Source organism: Ixodes scapularis, unplaced genomic scaffold (genome assembly GCF_016920785.2).
Source record: "Ixodes scapularis isolate PalLabHiFi unplaced genomic scaffold, ASM1692078v2 PGA_scaffold5__190_contigs__length_132052651, whole genome shotgun sequence".
Taxonomy (NCBI): domain Eukaryota; kingdom Metazoa; phylum Arthropoda; class Arachnida; order Ixodida; family Ixodidae; genus Ixodes; species Ixodes scapularis.
Genome location: NW_024609880.1, coordinates 44618215 through 44640645, shown reverse-complemented (window position 1 = coordinate 44640645; position 22431 = coordinate 44618215). Strand labels below are relative to the sequence as shown.

The window sequence follows — 22431 nt, the reverse complement described above, 5'->3', positions numbered from 1 at the left end:
AGCTTAATGTTGGCTACTCCCACGCTGTTGGTTGCGCCTTAAAGGGCAGCTCCGCCGTCAATTTGAGCGTTTTTATCAAAACATATTTTCGGAAAGGGTACTAAAAATTTAACCTATAGCAGCGGTTAAATCACGAAAAAACTGTTTACATAATTTATAATCGTTAAAATACGCTGAAACCGATACCGAAACTAACTTGCCACTCGACTGGTCCGCCATTTTGACGTGACGTCACATATGGTATAAACACTCGCACCTGTGCAGTTTGAGCCTGGCCAGCCTGGCAGCAGGTCACTGTTTTGTGCTCGTGCCGCGGATAAAAATGGACTCATCAGGCTCGTCTGAATCGAGCAACGATGAGGATATGCTGCTAGATGTTGAGGACGATGACGATAACCCGTTCTCATACGATCCGCCGGCATCGCCTCCGAGAAAACCGCCAGCGGCGGCTGCATTCGTGATCCGCCGCCATGTGGACCCAGATGCCGCTTCCGAAGCGGAATGGTAAGGCAGCTTTTGTTGCTAGCACGCAAAAAAAAAAAAAAAAAAAAAAAAATGATCGACGTTATGCTTTTTAATTGGAGGCACTTTTTGTTATATCTTGGGGTCTGACAATAGACGGTTTTAGTAGACCGTGTTTTCAAGCGACGCTTCCACACACAACACCAATTTCTTCCAATCGCCATTACGCGCTCTTACATAACTGTATAAACCGATAACATAAGCAAAAAGCAGACAGTCGCTAGCACCAACTAGCTAAAAAGCAAGCACCCTGACCAACATGTGACGTCACGGCAACGTCAGCGCCATCATGGCAGCCTCCGTGTGCCGCTCTTGCTCAGTGTTGCCAGTAGGGCTGCAGCAAGTGATTTGGGTGTGTACATGTAAATTTCAAAATTCATTTTCTTCTAAAAAAATTAATATTTTTCCGAGATATTTTGTACACATGCTCAGGAAAGGCATCCAAATACATGGTGAAAATTTTATAGAAATCGGTCACCATCAAACTTACGGCGGAGGTGCCCTTTAATCCGCCCGCTCGAGTCAGCCGATTTCGGCAACCTGGCGAGTTGCAAAGTTTGCCGAACCGTTTAAGGAACGTTTAGATAGAATTACGTTGTAATATTTGACGTATGAACTTCCTAGGTGTTAGGTAATACTGACGAGGACTGCATTGTTCTTTTTAAAGCAAAAAAAAAAAGCGGAGTTGCCTTTTAAGACTGCTCACGTGTAGGAATCGAATTCCGTTATAGTCCCACGGGTTAAATGTTTTCAAGTAATGTTTCTACGCGTATTAAAGTTGTTTCTGCCGGTATTGTATTCGGTGCGTGTGTTCACGTATTCGTTAGCCTGCTTCCTCTGCTCCGGCGTATTTCCGTGGGCGGCCACGTTTGCCTGCAGAAGCCGCCGTAGATGTAGACGCTACTGTCGATGCCGAGGCCGTAAATGTAGACGCGGTCGCCTCACAGTCCATCGAGCGAAGCACACAACGAGCACACATGAAGTCCGAACCTCAACTAAAGTGCCGGAGGCAGCGCGCCACGCCCTCCCTTTGCACACGGCACTTCGGCGGTGACATCACGCTCCCCCACTTCACTTCCTTTTGCACACGGCCCCCGCCGGCTTCACGCCTACCGTGACGAAGAATCTGCGTTGCTGTGCTTTTGTTTGTGTTTTATTTTTGAGGTGCTTCCGCTTTGACCTTTGGCGCGTGCTTGATGACGTATTTTTATGGCCATCTTTGGGGCACAACGCCGACGCCGCCTTTTCCCGTAATGGGCCTTCGCCTTAAAAAAAAGGCCTATAGTGACTGGCGCTTTTGACGCTGCTTGATTGCCCCCATCACCTCGTAGCATCGGCTGCTTGTGGACTTAAGCTGAAAAGAGTATAGTCACGCGTCCTATTGGACGTGTTTAAAGGGACACTGATACAGCCTAAAATGCTTTTGTTTTGCCAGGCTATTTAGTATAGTGTCAAAAGACTACCCAATTAATATTTTGCTAAAAGAGTGACGTATATTTGTAATAAAGCCAAGAAACGCATCTGCTCGTAACCGAAACCTTAACCTGCGCACGGAGGTCGCAGGGATGGGCAAAATACATGCAAATATGTATCGAAATACAAATACAAAATACTTCGTCAAAAATGTATTTAATTACAAATCTAATTACATTTCCAAGAAAGCATATAAGTACAAGGTACAAATACAATCAAATGTATTTGGTCTCCTCCAAATACTTTTCCAAATACATTCCTCAAAATTCAGCGACTTCAGGGCACCTGCAACGGGTTTCTGGGTATCTTATTTTAATTTTGCATCGCACACTCGGGAGTTATTGTGCGACAGTAACGTAATAGAAATATAATCACAAGAAAATATAATCAGCTTGGACGTAATAGGTGAACAAAGTACAGAGCTTCAAGCAGCTTTTTTTTTTTGTCGATTACATTTTGGTATAGACCAACAAAGAACCGAGACAACCAGGATGCGCAGCTCTAGCGAGATAATTTTTTATTGTTGCAACTCGCACCAGTTACGAAAATCTGGACGACCCGCGCTTTTAGAATGTTCCAGTCAAAAATGTGGATGGAAATCAGGCTGGAAAGCATCGCAAGTTGTCACAGGCACTTATTTAGCCAGTTTGCCTGTGAACGTCGATTTCGTCCCTACTTTTGCCCTGGACTCGCACCGTAATCACAAAGTCACTAAACGCGTGTGCTTGATTGAGAGACACTGCATTCGGTGCAGAACATAGTTATCTTTCTGCTCTGGACAGTGACAATAAATTTGAGGGATGTATTTTCGCCCACAAAATTGTATTTAATTACAATTGTAATTTAAATACCCACATTTTAGTATTTAAATACACACGTCAAATACATTACCCAATTTGTAATTAAATACAAATTCAAAATACACAAAGTATTTGAAATACGTCTTTCAAATACTTGTATTTGAAATACTGCCCATCCCTGGGAGGTCGGATGAGTATAGAGGAGGAGAGAGGGCCGGAAGTCACGTGGCTAGAGCCAACCGCGCTTTTTTTCCCCCTCCGTATCTTTGTTTGTTTTTTGGCCTCGCGGAGCGGGCGACGTTGCCGCCAGCGATGAGGGTGCCGTTTGCCGTGCGATTGCGTTGCAGTTATGTTTGTTCCGCTCACTGTTCTGCACTTCAAGGCGAGCTATATTCTACATTGAAGATCTGTAAATGAGTAGTGAGTGCCCGTGGTGAATGCCCGCTATAGCGTCCGAAAAGAATGCCTCCAAGATGTTGCGTGAAGAGCTGCCTCACAGGTTATTCGTCGAAAATGACATTGTGCTGCAGAGTCTGCACAAGTTTCCGAGAGATCAACGGGATCGGGACTAATGGTCCCGATCCCGACTAATGGTCTACTCTCCCCTCAGTACCCTTCCCTCCTCCTCCTCAAGAGCTGCGCTCCAATTCACTTTTTTGCCCGGTTTTAGACCAGACTGACGAATTCATCTAAGCAGTCACAAATATTGCACTCATTCCAACGAGCGCGAGGAAATCGGTTGCAAATAGGGAATGCACGAACCGACTGACGCTGTCTCCGAGCGCAGCGGTACGGGAGGAGAATTCGAAGGCCCCAGTGGAGTAATACCCGTGCCACACGGGCAACGCCAATGCCATTTACAACGAATGACATTCATGTGATCGACAAATCGGCTCGCGATCTGTCGCGCGTGGAACGCCCCACGCTCGGAGTGTCGCGCGCTGATTGGCCGGTCGTTTAAATGTCATTCGTTGTAAATGACATTCGAGTTGCCCGTGTGGCACGGGTATTAGTCCAACTCCAGCTCTCGGTTTATCTTAGTTTAGGTACGCGGCAGCGAGCTCTTACTGAAATAGCAGACAAAACTAGGTATGAATTTATCCGGGCAATACAGTCGATAATCAAGATGTCCGTGCATTTACAAGATGACGTTCTACCGATGCGGAAGCCGTTCTCTCGCCTTGCATCGTTCGACGTGACAGATCAGAAAGCAAAGCAAAGCCGGTAAGCCTAGACCCTCACGACCACCGATGGGACCAATTTTAGAGTCACGAGGTTAGAAGCTAGGGCCGTCAATTCTAACCTTAACTCTTATTTTTTTGTGTTTTTTTTTATTTTATTAGAATAAATAATTGCAAATATCTTTGATCTTAACGGACGTCTTAGTAAACCTCTCCCAGTGAAGTGTCGGTTCTACCTTGATTAGCCGGGTGTACAACCGCCATGAACAGCAGCGTATCAAGCTTGGTCTCAAACATCCCTACTTCATCGCGAATATATGTGTAAATATGCGCATATAATTTGCACCGATGCACTTATTTTTCCACTATTGTCTGTAAAAAAATGTAGATTTTGTTTTGCTTTTGTGGGAAAAGTTGAGATAAAGCTCCTACAACATTTTGGTGGGAACAGCGCAACAAAGACGCAGGACTAGGGCGATGAAACACGCAGATAGGGAGCAGTCTGTGTGTTTCTACGTCCTGGTCCTACGTCTTTTTGCGCTGTTCCCACCAAACAGTATGTACCACCAACTAGCCCAACTACATGCCTTGTTGCTGCTAGAACTTGTAATGTTAAAACTCATGGCAGGCTTTAAAAAATGAAAAAAGTAGCGCATGTATTGTGTTTATTATTAAAATACTTGAGCTTCAGCCCAATACTCGAATGCAGCATAAAAATATATCTGGTCATAAAATACCAGGAATCAAAAGATAATCTCGTCTGTGGCATTGGGCGAAAATGCCGGCGTGGGACTTTGCAGCGTTGTAACCTTAAAAGAATCAAGATGTTGCAACATCTTTTCTTTTATGTATGAATATACATAAGGGTATGGTGGAGAACTGTCACTCAAAATGTCTAAAAACTCGATGTTTTTTTTTTTTGTTTTTTTTTTGTTTTCAATTGTCTCTTGAAATTGTTTAACAGTGTACTTAAGGACAAGTTTTGAGTGACATAAAAATATTTGTTTTTAGCTAAAGTAATCATTTATATATATATTCAAAGAACATTACAATAAGAATATATCACATAAGTATTGTGTTGTAGGTATTGATTTTGTTTAGATAAGGGCGCAGATATCTAGTGACAAAACGTCAAATGAGCCATGTTTACGCATTTTAACGCGAAATATAAAACCTCCACAATGCTGTACATATTCAAATCAATTGTTCCTATGACCTATTATAAGAGCAAAACGTTTAAGATTTGTTTATATTTGTAGTTTGCGTAGTAGGTGTCACCAACCATGACATAAACAAAAACTTCAAAAATCATAGAAGCGGTTCCAGCGTACTAATATTTTTTTTTCTTCCCATGTGTTTTTTGCAAAATCATCTTTGGTTGCGTTTCCTACAGTTGTTGATAAGTACCAAAACAATTACCACAAAAAAAAAAAAAAAACGTCGGAACTTGTGCGCATGCTCTTTTCTCTGCAGAGCCTGTTATCGAACGATTCAGTGATGCCCATTGCGTAATCTTTATTGATTATCCGACATTGTTCATTCTTTTCTCGCCAGAGTTTCAGATTGAGTAGGGCGTTGGATATGTCCTGTTTCACGTTAAGGCGGGCCGCATCCAGGCGTTATCAGCAACCTGACATAGTCAAGCGCCTCATGCGGGTCACGTGACTTCCTGCTTCGAGCACAGATCCGACTACCTTAAAGGTCACGTGACATGCTCCAATCTATGCATTGGCTCCGGCTCCTCATTGCGTCTTCTGCGGTTAGTCGTACGTTGAAACGGAGTATGGAAAGGGGCAGCGAGCGATGTGTGTTTTTGCCAACGTTCTATCCTCCCAACAAAAATTCAAGAATTGTTCTTTTTAATTGGGATTATAAGAAACAAAGGAAAGAGCTTAGTGTGTAAGTTGCCAGCCTAAAAGGTGGCTAAAGTCGGCTTTTCCGGCGTTAGAACTTGAACGCCAGTCACTTCCGAACAATACTTGTTTCATCGTTGTGCAGTGGCGCCATCCTTCGGGAGGCGCTCGTGTTGTGTCAAGGAAACCGCGCACACGGTAGCGCGGAGAGCAGTGGTGGAGGATTTAAAATAGAAAACAGAATGGGACAGATGTGTCTTTACTTCGCAAGGCGCTGCTGTTCATCTTTCAGCGAAAACCTAAGCAAGCAGTTTTTAATGCTTGCACTCCCCCTGGAACAATAATCATCTATTTGGTAATCCTTGAAATCCCACGTTCTTGGAGTTGCGCCTTGAATATACTCAGAAAATGTGACTGAAACAATATATTTTTCTGTTGATTGCCAGTGTAGATACGTTTACCGCATTTTCCGGACTGTATTCCGCACCCGGTGTATAGTCCGCAAAAACGAATTTGCGGTCAAAAATAAAATTGTTTCCTCAGATAGTCCGCACCAGGTGCATAGTTCGCACGCGGCGCATAGTCCGCACGCGGCGCATAGTCCGCACGCGGCGCATAGTCCGCACGCGGCGCATAGTCCGCACTTAGTGCTTCACCCGAACGTAAAAAGTATTATACACACTGCACCTCGACAAATGCTTGCCGTATTAGCTTACATAGAAGCTTGCATCATACATAAATTACAATTAATATACTGAGTTACTCATAAAATACTTCGCATATTGTCACGGTGAACGACCTAGAAAAATACGAATCCTTATAGTCCGCACCGGGTAGAATTTTATATTCTATACATGTATAGTCCGCGGACTACATATACGCGAGAAGAATGGCAATTTCAGCGTAGACTGCATACCAGCGCAAAAGCGCTGGTACACAGTCTACGCTGAATATGATTTCTGTATCAAATTCGGCATATTTAAAGCGGGTCCTTTGAATATTCGGTTGATTTATAGCGACAAAACAGAAAGGCGTGCTGGGCGTTTTGAGTGGCACTCGCGCTTCAAGAATGGCAGAACATCACTAATAGATGAAAGGAGGTAGGGGACCTTCCTCGATCTCCCTTCGCCTTTCCAGTGACGTTTTGGCATTCTTGAAGCGCGAGTGCCATTAAAAACTCCTTGCACGCCTCAGTGCTTTTCAGCCATAAGCCTGCCGAATCATTTCGAAGGTCTTTGTTTCAGATTAGACAAGTTAGATGCAAAATTGATGTTCGCTCTATCTCTGGTTTGCAGTTTCTGCCGAAATCGCCATTGTTCTTACGCATGTGGCTAGAAGAACTCGCGTTGCGCAGATCCCAATGTTCACAGAACGACGCCCCTTGGCATAATGAGACATGAAGGTGAACAAAAGGTAAGGGCGCGAACGAGCTGGTGGTGGTTAAACATTTCGACAAAAACCCCGAGACTGGGTCAAAAAGGGACGGACAAACACAAAGTCTCAACAATTTGAGACTTTGTGTTTGTCCGTCCCTTTTTGACCCAGTCTCGGGGTTTTTGTCAAAATATGAAGGTCTTCGACAGCAGCCCGCGCATCACCGTGTCGTCTACTTTTTTTACGCTGCAAAAGTAGTCCCAAAATGTTTGGATCGTACTATATATATGTCGAAACACGATAGCCTTGGCGTCTTCTATGAAGGCTAATAGCTGAATAAAATGCGGTGTACACTATAACTGCAGGTAACTAATACATCAAATGTTTGTACATTATAATGCAACAAATATCTTATGCGACACACGTCGCCACTTCTATTCAACTATATCATTTTAATTCCGCTTCTTCCTAAAGGCAGTGGCATATTCAGTGAGCGCCCCGTCCCGAAACGCGCTCATGTGCAGAAAAAACGAGAGAAAAACGGCGCATAATAACTTTGCTGCACAAGTTTGTCCCTTGCAGACCTGTGCCTAACACACATTGCCTACTAAAAATACCCTATCTAAATTAGTTTTAATGTAATTTGGTATCTTGCAAGCCTTTTTTTGCTAGATTATTTTCTACCCTTTTTAGTTGCTTTTCTTGTTCCCTGAACACATAATCTCGAATAGATTTTTAAACGTTTAAAGACGTCTTGTCGCTAGAATGTTTTACGGAAATATGTACTGACATAACACGGCGCAAAGCTGAACCGATTGCAAACTTGCAGCGGCAACGGCCGACCACAGAGCAGGAAATAAGCCAGAAAGAAAAACTGGAGTTCTTTTGCGTTGCTCCCACAATAAAAACAAAACAAAATAGCAAAAAAAAAAAGAACAAAACAAGAACAGAACACAAAAAGACACATATTTTGTTTTGTTTTGCTTCTTACTTCGACTCCGCGTACGCAATTGCGAAATGTGCAAATATCTCGGAAAGTAACTACATTCCTAAATGTTTCTACTCTACCCAGTATATATCGCGACTAAAGTAATTTGAGTAGTGCTCCAACTACTTTCAGAAGCAGGTATTTTGTAACTTATATCCCAAAATAATCACGTCGAGTACCTTGTCCAATACCGTCGCGTTGGAGAGTAACAGTTTTTCGCGTCCGGCTAAACATATTGAGGTCCTGTGCTCAAATGTTTTTTGGGATGTGCTTGAAATTTTATTATTTTTCTAATTTATCCAGTTATCACACTTCCACGGATGCGCTTTCTATTCCAGGCAAATTTGCGGAGGGTGTATACCCAAAGAGAGGCTGCCGCATTTAGAAATGTATTATCCGCATACAAGCGCATTGAAAGGGTAATACATTTCAAATGTGAGCATGATTTACTAAAAAACTGTGTAATCATAACCACACCACCTCCCGGTAACAAGCCAAAAATGATGTTGCCTAAGCTCAAAATTGGGAACACCGTCAACAAAACTGCGTGTTTATATTGAATCCTGTCGTGTCCCAGAAATACAACAATATAAACCAAGGCTTACCGTCGATGTCCTGAACGAATATTGGCGATACGCTCGCTCTTTTTTTACAATACTCCGAGGTTAGAGGATAGCCATTTTCCTGGTGCTTCAGTGACACTACACTGTTAGCAAGTGCCGTGTATTTGGTGAATATTTGGGGTGAAAAACACGCTATTTACACAAATTACCATAAATTTACACGATGAGTAACGGATAATACGTTCAGATATCATGCGAGGTTGTAAAAAACGTGTTTTGGTTCGGTCATACACTCATAACCGTGAAGCCGACCTCGATAACACGCATCGCCTCCGGCGACGACCGCGGCATTGCCGGCTATCGAAGCACCGGAATGCTTGGGGACACACTTAGAAAGGACCGTCGAGACAAATGCCGCGGAAAGAAACATTTCTCAGAAACAGATATGCACCAAAAGCAATTACGCCATGTCGCGGGACGTTGGCGAAACCCGCGCTTACCGTGGCTCGCCGCCATTTTCTGGTCGATGGCAATGCGGCTTCCCTCAAGTCGCCCATGTTTGCATTTAGTTTAGGGCTCTTGATAATAGTTTCTTACACACCACAAATAAAGTCATGGGTCCAATTATTGTTCAAAACAGTTAAAATGGATATAAAAAGCGTGTCTTCGATGTGAACACGTGACATTGCAGTTGGTTTCGTTTTTGCTTCAACCTTCAACTGCTTCAACTGCAAGCGATCTGGCCGATCTGGCCATGGCGCACGCGCAACGTCGATGTACGGTGGAAGCAAGAGCCGGTTGGCTTTCGTTCTTTTTGTTTGACCGGAGAAATTTCTGGCAGCCGCTATTGTTTTGGTTTGACGGGACGCGAGAAGCTTCGCATAGAGCTTCGCAGTTTGCGAGCACATAGTGAAGACGTGACCGGAGAAGTGCCCCTGTGATGTTCCCGGAAGACGGAAAGTACCATTCGTCGTGTGTGCTTTGAAAGCGAGGGGAGTCACAGGGTCCACGAGTGCGCAACCACAAGCCCAGGTTCACGACAGCGCTGCGTTCTTCGGCGATCTCGTTCTGTTTGGGGCAACACGGCGATGCGAGAAAGGGCCGAAACGTTCGTGGTGTGTGGTGCAGTGCTTGTAGGTAGAAACCCGCACTAACGCGGAGCTCATATTGGTTGTTGTGGGGTTGCGTTTGACGGGTTTAGCCCCGTCGTCGTCAGCTGATCCGGTCCAGCTGGTCGGGGAGGACGCAGGGAGCGTTCTTAAAAGTAAATCTTCCATCGTTCCGTTTAAAAATGTGGAAGATTCCCGACGCATACCGTGAGTAAAATGCTGCGGACGTTTTCAACAAAATTACGTCGTTTTAATTGAACAAGGGACTTCGGATAGTTTCCCTAAATCTGCCGTTTCTATGCTTCGTGTCGTTAGACTGCATTTGCACAGCGACGTGTTTGCACAGCGACGTGTTCGCACAGCGACGCACACCGCTCGAGTAGATGATTCGGTCCCGCAAACGACCGGTTATACAGAATTTCAGGGAAACTTAAGTCACCACCGATGTTTTCCTGTAAATCTCGTGTGACTCGTGTGAGTTTGTTGCGCTCATCATGCGGTGTGAATAAACTAGGGCAAGATTTTCTACCTGCCCACAGATGCATGAACTGAGACCAATTTTTTACGTAGAGAACATAGTGGTTTTTCTTTACATTGGGAAGAGGCCCGAATTTGTCTCTTTTCCCTCTGGCACTGCCCCAAGTTTCAAGTTGCAGTTTCAGTAGACATACCTACTAACAGGTACAAACTGCTCTAAAGCAGGTAAAAGACTGGGAAGTCAGGACGGTGCGGACACCGTGTTTTGCGCTTCTCGCAAGGTGACTGATGCTTTTGCGAGGTATGCGGAATATGCAAACGATTTTGTTATGCCCTTCGTTTGCGTCTCCAGAAAAAAGAATAAGATTATTTACAAATTTAGGCGCAATCACAAGCCAATATTTACGATAACAGTGCGTTCGCTTCGGTGGTCCGTGTAGTGGTATTATACGCTGTTTTCTGCAACACCGCGTCATGACGAAGAACTGGAACGGTCACGGTCTGTGCTGGGCTAGCGGTTGACAGAAACCCGCATCGCCCGCATCGGCACCGAGTGCACTTGGGCTGTTGATGCTCGAGCCTTTCATACGCGGCTTGCCGCCAGCTGATCCTGCTGCTCGACGGTGAGGAAGCGGCGAGTGTGACCTCTGAAGTAAATGTAAATCCTCGTTCATCCAGTTATCCAGTATCAAAGTGTGGAAGATGTCCAACGTGTACTGAGGGCGGGAATTACGAGCGTTTTGCCTTGCTTTTATAACCGAAACCAGAGCAGCGAGATAATTGCCTTGCGTACTCCAAAATGACGCAAGAAATAAGTTTCAACAGGTCGATTACGTCACCGCGGATGTAGGCGAGACTGTGCACTGTTTAAACGCTTGCAGTATCCACGAGTGCTACCAGAAAAACGACGTCAACAGAGAAGGAGCTCGCGATTTTAGCATAATGCAGTGCCACGGGCTCGTGAATTTTCATTGTGGCTATATAAAAATATTAAAAAAAAAAAAAAAAAAAAAAAAAACGCATCAGCGCCACATTAATGATCACGAATAACACCGGTCACAAACTCCCAAGCCTCACCGCTTCGCTCGACACCAACACGACATACGACAACAATCTGCATTAAAACGCCCCAAAAGTGAAGGCGTCTGCTCCCGTACGCGTACTACAACTAGCGGACGTGAAGTGTTGGGCGGATGTCCTTCACAATAATATATATAAAAAATGCCTTGCGCATGCAAGTATAATTTCCATTGATTATTGAATACGTACTGATAAAATCCCAATCATTTGTTTTTCTATCTGATTCAAGCGAGTCGGACTGCTCATAACACTGGTCAAGCATGAAAATAACAAAAATTTGAACTTGTTCATGGCTGGTTTAAGATTTATTGTTAGTACATCGTTGTTTTTCGCAAAGGACTAATTTTACAGATTTTGCCTCCATACTTTTTAAATGCAAACAGTTCTTACATACGGCTGTCCATTGTGCCGTGTTTTGTGTCTTCTTCTATAAATCGGTAACGATCAGCGACCTAAGAGCTCACCCGTACATGTCAAGCATATATACGCCGCGGGGAGAGTCCGTTGTTAGTAGGAAGTGTCGGGCGTAGTGTCGGTGTTGTGTTTGTGTATGTGTCGCTGCTGTGTCCTACGTGGTGCTCGTGTTGTCTGTGATATATGAGAGTAGCAGTCTACTCGTGATAGTTCCCAGCGTATTAACCGACTCCTGATTTTTTTTTTTCATTGGTTGCTAAAAATCGCACTAGGTGGCGCAAGTTACCGCCCGATTACAAGAGTTTGCTTGAGCTATTTATCCATGTAAGTTCAATATTCGTTTTTTTTTTGTTGTTTTTGTCTATCGGTTTTGTCGTAGCTGCCGACGCCACCGACCGCCGACGATGCACGTAGGTACCTTTGCACGTAGCTACGTCCGCCGCTCGGAGACTGTTTACTGTGCATAAAAGACATCGAACGAGAACGAACGCGTCCTGTATGCTTTCAGTTCGGCTGAAAGGCGCGGCTGGCTGGGCTCGTCCCTCGCCTGTTCTCGGCTGCTGGCCGCCATGTTTCATAAGGAACACGTTGAACCGTGCTTCTCGGAAGGCAAACACGGTGTAGCGTGTTAACTTTACACAGCACCTCATGTGTAGACGAAAAACACAGATGGCTCCGTGTAAAACGAACACGTTTCGACGTGTCCGCTATGGGACAACGGTTTACACGTCTGGGCGTGTTATTTTTGCTAACAGTGTAGTGTGAAGGGTCCATGTTTTCCTTCGGTCACCACGCTCTTGAGTAGAGGAGTTTGACGAACAAGTAAGAAATAACGCCGTTATTTACCTACCAGTGAGTTTTTTTTTTTTTTTGTGATTTCATCGGTCTTATCCGGAAACATGGAACGTTTTTCGTATGAACTCGTGACAGAAAACATATATTGTTTTGTCTCGGCAATCGTTCAGCATGCTACCCCGTTGCCGTGACACCCTCCTTCTTTCGGAGAGAGAAAGAGAGAGGGAAACAAGGTCAGCTCGAAGCACTAAGGAAATATTAATAAAAACATGTGTTTGCTCACCCAAGGCCCTACAGTATACATAATTTATCAGAGAGCGCAGTTTGGACGCCAATATCCTGCTTATCACGCACGAAAAATATCGACACTATGTGTGCTGTATACGAACACTCAAACTAGTGTCTGCCCATCGTTGGCCAACGTCTGTCTTAGAAGTTTCGTTCTGTCGAATATTTCCCAACATTCCCGGCGCTCAACGATCTCTCTTTTTTGTTGAGCTTTTACTATGTGAACGGCAAACACCCGTACGCAAACTACTCTTTCGAAACCTTCTGGGCACGCAGGTCCACCTGACGTCATGGAAAGTAGTCGGAGAGCTCTCAAGTGTAACTTTAAAGTAAAAACTCTCGCAGTCTCTTTTCTATCAACGCTTCAAACTCGGGAAGGCGCGGTAGTTGTCCCTATCTGCCCATCATCACTACAAAAACGTGCGCATCGTAAGACACTCTCTACATCACTGCTTATCCAACCCCTGGGACATTAAGATGTGAAAGCTGCAGAAATATTCAACTATAGATGTGTTTTTTGTATCGTTTTTCTGGCATACTCAATTAAGAAAGTTAGATATTTGAAAAGATTTGAAAGAACTCTCTTAGTACTTCGAAAACAATATCTCAGACTCTTTTTGTCTTTTAAAGCGAAATATTTACATGGTAACCCTTTTAGGACCTTGATTGCTCACGTCGTTCGCATCGTAGCAACGTCATTGGAGGGATTGCCAGCAGCAGAGCTCAGCTGCTGGCTTCACGTCATAGCCTGCTGAACCAACAGCGGAGCACCGCGCAGAGGGGGTGGGTGATTAACGACTCGCTGACCCTTCCCCCCGTCCGTTGCGTAAGAACGGGGGCTCCAAGCAGGGCAGAAAGCACACTCTAGTAGAATCATTTCGTAGGCGGGGTGGCAGTTCATTGCCAGACTGTATCCGTTGCGGCAACTCAAATAATATTATGCATGTCCCCCCCCCCTCCCTAAAAGAGGTGATTGGATAAAGAAGAAAAAATAAGTCCTTCATACATTCACAATTCCTTCGGTTCGTGCCGCATTGCATTTAATTTTGATAGCGGGTGGTGCTCATTAGACTCAAGGTCAAGTATCAAGATCGTTAGACTCAAGATCAAGTGCTATCGCATCTTTACTGCATTTGACGGTATGCCTAAGCCAGGCGATTTTTCTCTTCTAGGATTGCTCTCGTGGTGGTGGTGTCATCGTCGGTGTCCCTCACGGTGCTGTGCGTTCTGTGCTGCCGAAGGCCGCGCAAGGCTACCATCGTCTGCCTATCCGCGGCCGCGTTGCCGGCTGCGGCACTCAGAACTTGTGAGTACGAACTTTCGCACAAAAGCGCTTGCAGCGGTAACTTTAGCTGTAAACAGCTGTGCGCCATGCAAATGTTTTATGCAATACATTCTGCCCCCCATCACACCGAGTTTTCATTCGGGACACACGCCTTCACCCGGTCGTGTCTTAAATAATTGTAAAGAAGTCTTCATGATTTGGTAGATTTTGAGTGATAGTTTTGTTTGTGTTCAGTTTAGTTTTTGTGTTTTCTTTTTTGTTGTTTTTAGGAAATAGTAATTACGTGTATGCTTCTATGTCTCGTATGTGCAGTCTTATTCGCAGTATTCTGGTTATTATATTGTATTATAACACTTTTGTTATAATTAGGATCGCAGTGCTACCAGACGTATGTATTTTTGCTAGTGAATCTTCTACGACATATATTTTCTTCTCCTGAATTGGCAGTCTGAGACCGGTGCTAATTATAAATAAATTAATTAATAAATATCTAGAAATATAAGATCAAAGCACTTCTTTCCTGGTCCTGAATTGTCTCTCAAAGGGACATGTTATCTCAGGCATTATTTTAAGCAAAAAGCGAACTTTGAGAAGGTAACCAGGTTGTTTTTATTTTTTTTTTTTTTTTGGCAACCATAACTTTAGGGGTAGAATAGCTTACACGGGAATTAAGCTTTTGTCCCCGAATCCCTATTACAGAGTTCAATGTCGTCTATAACTTTGACAACTCCGGTTCTAGTATTTCGTATGATGCTTTCCAGCAAAATTGTCACAGAGGAAATAACGATATTCCGCCCACTACTGGCGTTCTTACAAGTACACTCTGAATATGCAGAGTGAACCACGAACGTGTTTTCGCCACAGCTCAAGACGCCCAGGGTATCATCCACCCAGACGTGGCCTTCTATGCAACGCAGGAGTCCACGGGTGCCTCGCTGTCGGCGCCCAGCGCTTACAGTAGCGAGTCTCGAATTTCTTCTCCGCGGCTCGTCACGCCGCTCAGGCCGCTGAGTCCTGCTTACCAGCCCACGCAGCCGGTCAGCGTCCGCACCACACCTTGCCACCGAGCGAGTGACGTTGCAGAACTAACGCTCCCGCCAGGCTACATCGCCCAGAGAGACGCCAAGATGGCCTCCTGATCGCTTCATGTTCGCGTACTCGTGACCACGACGTGGCCAGCAACTCTTCGAGTAAAGTGAACATGTAAACCATCGGTAACCACGCTGCAGTGGGGGCTGTGACGCACCGTTTTGTTGATTGTTTTCGGGTGTGCAAAAGTGTGGTGAACTCGGTAGGTAGCACCTGCAACTGTAGTGACTGACAAGACAGGAAGAACAGGACGTCCCTTTCGGGTGCCTGGACTTCCACCGTGCGTTGGCTGCTAGAAGCTCTTTCTAGTCACTCGGAGGATGGAGACGGTAGGGAGGAGTTCGGGTTATACACCACCTCCAGCTAGAGCTTTCTACATTCCATAACGCTTCCGTGGTCTTGGGAATCTCGAGCGTGCACGCGCAGCCAAAGCATGACGGAAGTTTACGCCGTGCGAGCTCTACACCAACACGCACAAACAAATCCGCTTTACCAACATCAACTGTTGTTGGTGGAGAAACGACGCGTCTACACATGCGCAGTGCAGATTGCAGCCACACCGCGGTGCCGTGCCGTGAAAGGGTTGAGTTGGTGTATTGACTACGCTGCAGCGTTATGAAAAGATGGAAGCTCACAATTGAGACAGAACGGCCGAAGGATAACCTTTTACATGTTCGGTTATGAAAGAGGCACTACAGGAGACTTATACCCGCCGTTCCGTCCTGTCGGTGACTGTATGGACCCGCCTTTCGTTAATTTTCGCGGCTCACTGTTTGTAATTGCACCCTACGTGCACCCCTCGGAGGCGGCGGATATGAAGTGAGGAACGCGGCGTCCTCCTCACGGTCGTCCTGTATTATCAATTGCACAAAATTGACAGTAAGATAAATAGGAAAGTAGGCTCAGACGACGAGGTAGGAAGAAAGGTAGCCGCCGCCTCATCCGCCTTTTTGCGCATGCGGCGCCGATTTTGAGGTTTATACGTTACACGGCACAGGTACTGCGGACTGCCTAAGCAAACGGTCTCCATCGTCTTAGTGGGCGCAATGTTAGAGTATGTTATACAGTGAGCGCCAGTATTTGCAAATGTATGGGTGCATCTCCTCTCCCCTGAAAGATCCAAGCTGCGCCAGCGAAAGTAGTTTGTTAGGGGCCGCGAGCATTTAGGAAGTTTAATTTTGAATTGTTAGGTTCTTTATGTATCCTATCGGTTTCGCTCTGGAGAGTTGGCCTTAAGAAGCGAGCGTGTGCAACATCGTGTATTCAATCTTAGATAACCTAATGTTCGTTCGCTCCACTGAAATGCCGAACGGATTAACATAAAAATAAAAACAAATTATCTCCTTGTATCGAAAATTATTTAGACACTTGTAATGAATCAGTGTGGCTCTACTTTATAGAAGTGTTTGGGCTTGGTGCTGTATGCATGTTCGCGCTTTGTGTGGTGTCTGTGTAACGTACCTGAACGGCGCACACATCGCCAGTACTTAGATTCTTGCCCGGGCTTCTTGCCGGGATGCTTTCCCACAAAAGACTAACGCCAGGGTAAGAAGCGCGCTCACTGAAACCGCATTTTCCTACACATTGCCTGCAAACTTAAGTTTCCATATTCAAAACACAATACATATCTGTGGTTTATTCGTTCCTCGGGTGTTCGTTTTAGCCCGTAATTAAGTTTCCGGGGGTACTATTCGCAAAGACCACGTTATCGCGCTGTTCGCCTGCATCTTTTTATTGAAATCTTAAACCGTAAATCATGCTACTTGCAAGTAAGTCAATTTTTAACTAGCGGTAAAACATTTCCTAGTTCTCGCGATAATGCAAAGTACTCTTCAATTTTTAGCTTTCCTGTGATGGTTCATTCAAGCATTGTTTACTTCAAACAATTTCACGCCAGAGAGGTGTATGTGTCAGATGGAGAAAATGAAACCTGTTTTTTTCGGGCCACTTAAATAAATTATGCATCGCTAAAAGCTTGAACTCCGTGACAATGTGACGCTAGCTGTAGTTATAAAATGCACAAGTGTGAGAATATAATGTTACTAAGCCCAACAGATGAAAAAGAAGTTTCCTTTACGAGCCACCTAATCGTCAAAAGAAAAAAAAATTTTTTTTTTGGTGCTTGCATTGTTTATTTTAGTAAAACCATTTATGAGAAAAAAAAGAAGAAAATATTTCTTATTAATGTGTAACAGTTAGTTCTACTAATACGAATGCTACAGGTGCCAACAATCAACAACGTCATTTTTGTTTCTTCCGAACTTATGTGGATGTCGGCTCACAAGTAAATTACTTATTTCTCTTATTTTTTGACCCAGGTACTGCTTTTAAGCTTTCGCCTCTTCTTACCATGTTCGGCATCAGAATCACATCTAGATTCATCTTTTTGCAACGTATAGTTTACTTATGCGAGTAAAAAACAGCAGGTTTATTTTTTTTGTCGGACCCTGTTATAGTGGGCTCTTACACAAAAAAAAAAAAAAGCGGTTACAAATTACGTATCTTTTTTTTTAGCAATCTCCGGTTTGTGGTATTTATGAATCCCTTAGTACGAAGAAAACGTTCTAGGTTTGCGAACAGATGTCAATCGCTGTAATTTTGCCCAAGAGGCTCTCCAGTAAACTCTCCGCAATGGGATGTGGTTTTGGTGGCTACTTATCGCGTGGGTACCCGCCGGTATTTTGTAGAAATATGTTTAAGATTACCTAATATAGGATGAAAGCTTAGATCACGGTTACTTGAGTTCAAGTGTCCCTTGCGGTGGTGTCCGCAGGTCTTGTCAATAGGTGTTCGCGTTTAGCTGGAAATACATAGTGGGGGAGCCCAAGAAGTATTTTACGTGGAAAATAGTTTATGCACCAGGTACGAAATTTAATTATTGCCATTAAAACAAGGATCAAAAGTCTCGGTGATCATTTCTACCCGTGAAAAAAAGTACCAATTACTTTTTTTTTGTAGGAACTTTGATATGAGCGATAAGTTCCAATCAGCCTGTTAACAATAAAGGGCTCTATTTTTTTTTTTTTTTTTAATTTGAACTGGTCTTTAAGGTTCTCATCTCATTCTCTGCAATCTCATCTTCGCTTGAAGGTCAGCATTTAGGAAGAAACGACAAGTTGCCTGGTTTTCTAAAAATTACAAAGTGTTCTTTAATTTCGAGCATTTCTAGGGTTTTATAGCGGCAGCTCAAGTGGACCGTTCCCCGGTTTCGCGACGGCGTGTTCGTAAAAGAAAAGTTCCCTCGCTAAATTTGGCGAGAAAATTGTCACGGGACCTAGAGACAAATTCGGGTTCCCCCGCTAAACTTAGCGGAAAGAAATTGACATCCCGTAACCTATGAACCAATTCAGTTTCTCCACTTATTTAGCGGAAAAACAGACGTCACGTGACCTATGCAGCAAATCAAGTTCCCCGCTAAATTTGACGGGAAAAGATTAATGTCACGGGACCTACAGACAAATTCAAGTCTTCGCTAAATTTAGCGGAATCATTTAAGTGACCTGAGCTATGCACCAATTCAGTTTCCCCGCTAACTTAAGTGGAAATATTGACGTCACGTGACGCATGCAACAATTCAGTTTCCCCGACAAATTTGGCGAGAAAACACGTCACGACTTTGAAATCATTTATTGATCGAAAACGTGGATCGACGCTAAATCAACGCAACGTGATTTCAATATTCAGATCACCGTATGACGCACGGTAGGCGCAATGCCAATCGTTCGCCAACGTCCTACCATCGCATAAGCAGCACAGATGTCGTTGTCTGAACGCATCACGTCATGTGACCGTCGCGACATTTTTTTTTCTTCAAGCACCACTTACGTTATTGAATTCGACGCCAGAGAAGTGTCGAATTCAAGACCCCTTCCGTTGCGCCTTTCCAAGCACGCAGGAAAAGTGCGTAGCGTAGAAAACTATCAACATTTGATGTCCACGCAGTGGTGTTTTAATTTATTCTTGCGATACATCAATTAAAAAAAATTATTCAGAGGTAAGCTTTCCGTGTTGTGCTAAGCCCGCAAACTATTATGTGCTCATTCAGAACGCCTATTTTTGTTGCTTCGTGCGCGTTGCTCGGATATGTCCATCTCACTTCCCATGTTGCTAGATGCTGCAAAGTAAGATATGAACTGCACAGTGCTCCGGCCCCGCGGCGGTCGCCTTCATTGGCTAGAACATTATTATTTGATTAATTATTATACATTTAATGGCGCATACTTGAAAGTGACTTTACTAACGTATTCTCTCGTTACCCGAGGATTCTAGGGCAAGCTAATGCGGTCCTTAGCAAATTATTTAAGATACTAAATAACGTGCAAAGAGGGCCACGGGTTTCCTATTATTTCCTCTAATACTAAAATTAAGATCGTGGTTATTTTATATCTCATGCTTCGTATGAGAATGAAGTGTACGGTAGTTTAGAAAGAATTGTTTCAATTAAAATACATTTTCAAATTAAGTAATGTATGCCACCATCTATTATTTTACAGAAAACACTAAAACAGAAACCAATTCTAAAAATAACTATTTCACTTCTTCATAATAACATTGTCTACACGAATGAACATTATCGCCTTCATAATTATACTATTAGTACATAAACAAGAGACCCATGGATCACTTCGGTCATTCTCTATCCGAGTATTATTAAAAAGTGAAGCTATAACTAATATATTTTACCTTACAATGGCCGGAAACAAAAAAAGTGTGTTCACAAAGTCGCTTTTGAATGTGTTTTTTCATTAAATTAAAACCCATTTTGTTGTTGTCAATGTTGTCGTACAACTTGACTGCTGTATGACAGGAACCTTAGTAGCTGGCGTATTGCGGCTGTTGTTGTCGGTTGTGGTCCCTGCGAGGCTTTCGCGTGTTCCAGCTGTTCTACTTTCAATAAATACTTTTGTACACCCGCGGACAGTTTAATTATCGCCCCGTTATGCATAATAGCTCGTTATTGGAAGTCGGTTTTGCTTTCCTGTAACAAAAACAAACTTTTTGACTAACGTATTAGGGTTAGTTCACACACGTACGACTGCTTACGATTGGAGTAACTTCACGCCTGTTCACACACTTGCGTTTCCTTAAGGCCTTATAACTTAAAAGGTCTTAAAATATCTTAGAACAAGGTTACCAAATTCTCCGTAGCACTATCTATTTCCTTCTTTTTCTTAAAACAGGAGAACACACTGAAAGCGCTGATATATTTATTTATCGAAGTACAGCCGTCGTTTAATCGTGCCGTGGACGCTTCTATTGGATGCCGGCGATGCGTCGTAATTTTTGGCCTATGGCGCATCCCACACCCAGACGCGCACGCTCCTATTGGTTTGCTGTGGCCGCCGCGGTGACGCGCTGCCGCCTGCGAGCACGCTCCTATTGGTCCCTTTGTAGATGCCGGCGCCGCACCGCCGCGCCGAACTAGATTGGCGGCGACGCTCCGCCATTTTTGGCTCAAGTGCGTCCCAGCATGCGCCAGCTTGGCTTCCAGCGCTTTAAACAGTCTGGCACGCTAGCGTCATCTATAAGGTGACCCTGGAACTTCATCTCGCCAGAACGAAGGTTTTGCGATATCTGCGAGATCTACGTACTATCTACAAAAAATGGTCTTTTATAACAATTACAAAGGTTTTTGAAGCGAAATAATATTCACAATAATAATGACGCGCGAAAAAATGAAGCAAATATGCAGACACCGAAATTTTTCCACGGTTACCCGATAGATGGCGCCATTGCGTTCTCACGATGTAATACATTTTAAGAGGTTTCAAGGCACGCGGTCGCAAGTGTGTGAACAAGCTTTTAGAAGCCGGTTTTAAGCCTTTTGTGGCCTGCTATTGTGCAGTCAAATATAACCAAGACGCTTATGTTTGCTTTTATTTGACTGCACAACAGCGCAGCCGGTCGTAAGAAGTCACAAGCGGTTTCAAAACCGGTTTTAGCGCAGTCGGTCCCAGTGAAACGAAAGTATGTGAACCTGTATTTAGGCTCCAGTTGTTTGATTCTGTAAATTATTTATGTGCTTGTTCCAACGTGGGTCGTTCCTTCGCCTGAAGTTCAGGTGTGTACGACTGCTCTTCTAGGAGCATTCGACTATCATTACCGGTTGACTGAGAAACGCGCTGTTGTAAACATAATTGCTTTATGCTATTAAAGGTAACGTTCCATTATATATGATCTTTATTGACTCTATTGTTATTCAATGATTCGATACCAGAAATACAAGGCAACGTTTCAGGTCAAGTTGGGGAATTTGCGACTGGTTTGTTGAATACGATTGTGAGGGTTGGTGTAAAGGAAGACATAAAAAGGGTTTTTATCTGTTTTTTTTTTTTTAATTTCCAAGTTTATCTGCCTGTCTCAGAAGTAAAGAACAAATTCCCAGATTATGGGCCCTTTGCCACTCATGTACCATAAAACCGCTAGGTTGAATTAATTTAATTTCCGTTTTCTAAAATTAATCTCATAAAAAGTTAAAAAAAAAAGTAAAAGATAAAGGCGAAGTGATACTGGTATATTTCTTGAAACACCAAGAAATAATAACACCCATCTACGTGACAGCGTGAATAATGACACCGGCCTTGGCTCCCATTGTTCTTGCTTTTCCGCCCTTTAGTGATCCGTCGTTCCGGTAAGCTGAGAGGGAGCCTGTCAATCACGCGGAATCATTAGTGTCAGCTCTGACAGCAATCTTTCTCTACTCTTCACTCTAAAAAAAGTCCGTTCTTGAAAGGTTTTTCGATGCGTTAAGAAATCTTTCAACTAGCGAAGAACGGTTTCGCCCCCTGGTGGACGAGAAAGGCAACTGGGCGATTAAGAACTCTTTCGTTAGAAAAGGTTCTTCATAACTTTATCTCTCGGTTGCTCGGAACAACCGAACCACCGAGATCGAAGCAAACGGAGCGACAGGGCGTTAGCGAGCTCAGGAGTTCCGCGACGTTCGTAAGATGTGACAACGTGACAGCGGACACCCACTCAAACTACGGTTACTCACTTGACACGACCCAAGACTCGCCCAAGAATCGTTATAAAAAACATGGGCATGCCTTTTTTTTGTTATTAAGTTTTATTTGTAAATAATAACTAACTACGGCTAAAGAATCTAATACTTCTCAAACGAAAAGGGTAACGTCATCGCGA

At 43.9% G+C, this 22431-nt stretch overlaps 1 protein-coding gene across 1 annotated transcript in view; it reads left to right on the top strand.

Moving 5' to 3' along the window:
- LOC121045711 ((3R)-3-hydroxyacyl-CoA dehydrogenase-like) overlaps positions 1-15341 on the top strand; it is a 103300-nt gene extending 87959 nt beyond the window's left edge. The window contains exons 4-5 of the mRNA XM_042294191.1: positions 14090-14223; positions 15067-15341. Of these exons, the coding sequence (XP_042150125.1) occupies positions 14090-14223; positions 15067-15341 (409 nt within the window). The remainder of the gene's footprint in view (positions 1-14089; positions 14224-15066) is intronic.
- Positions 15342-22431: the final 7090 nt, after the last annotated feature.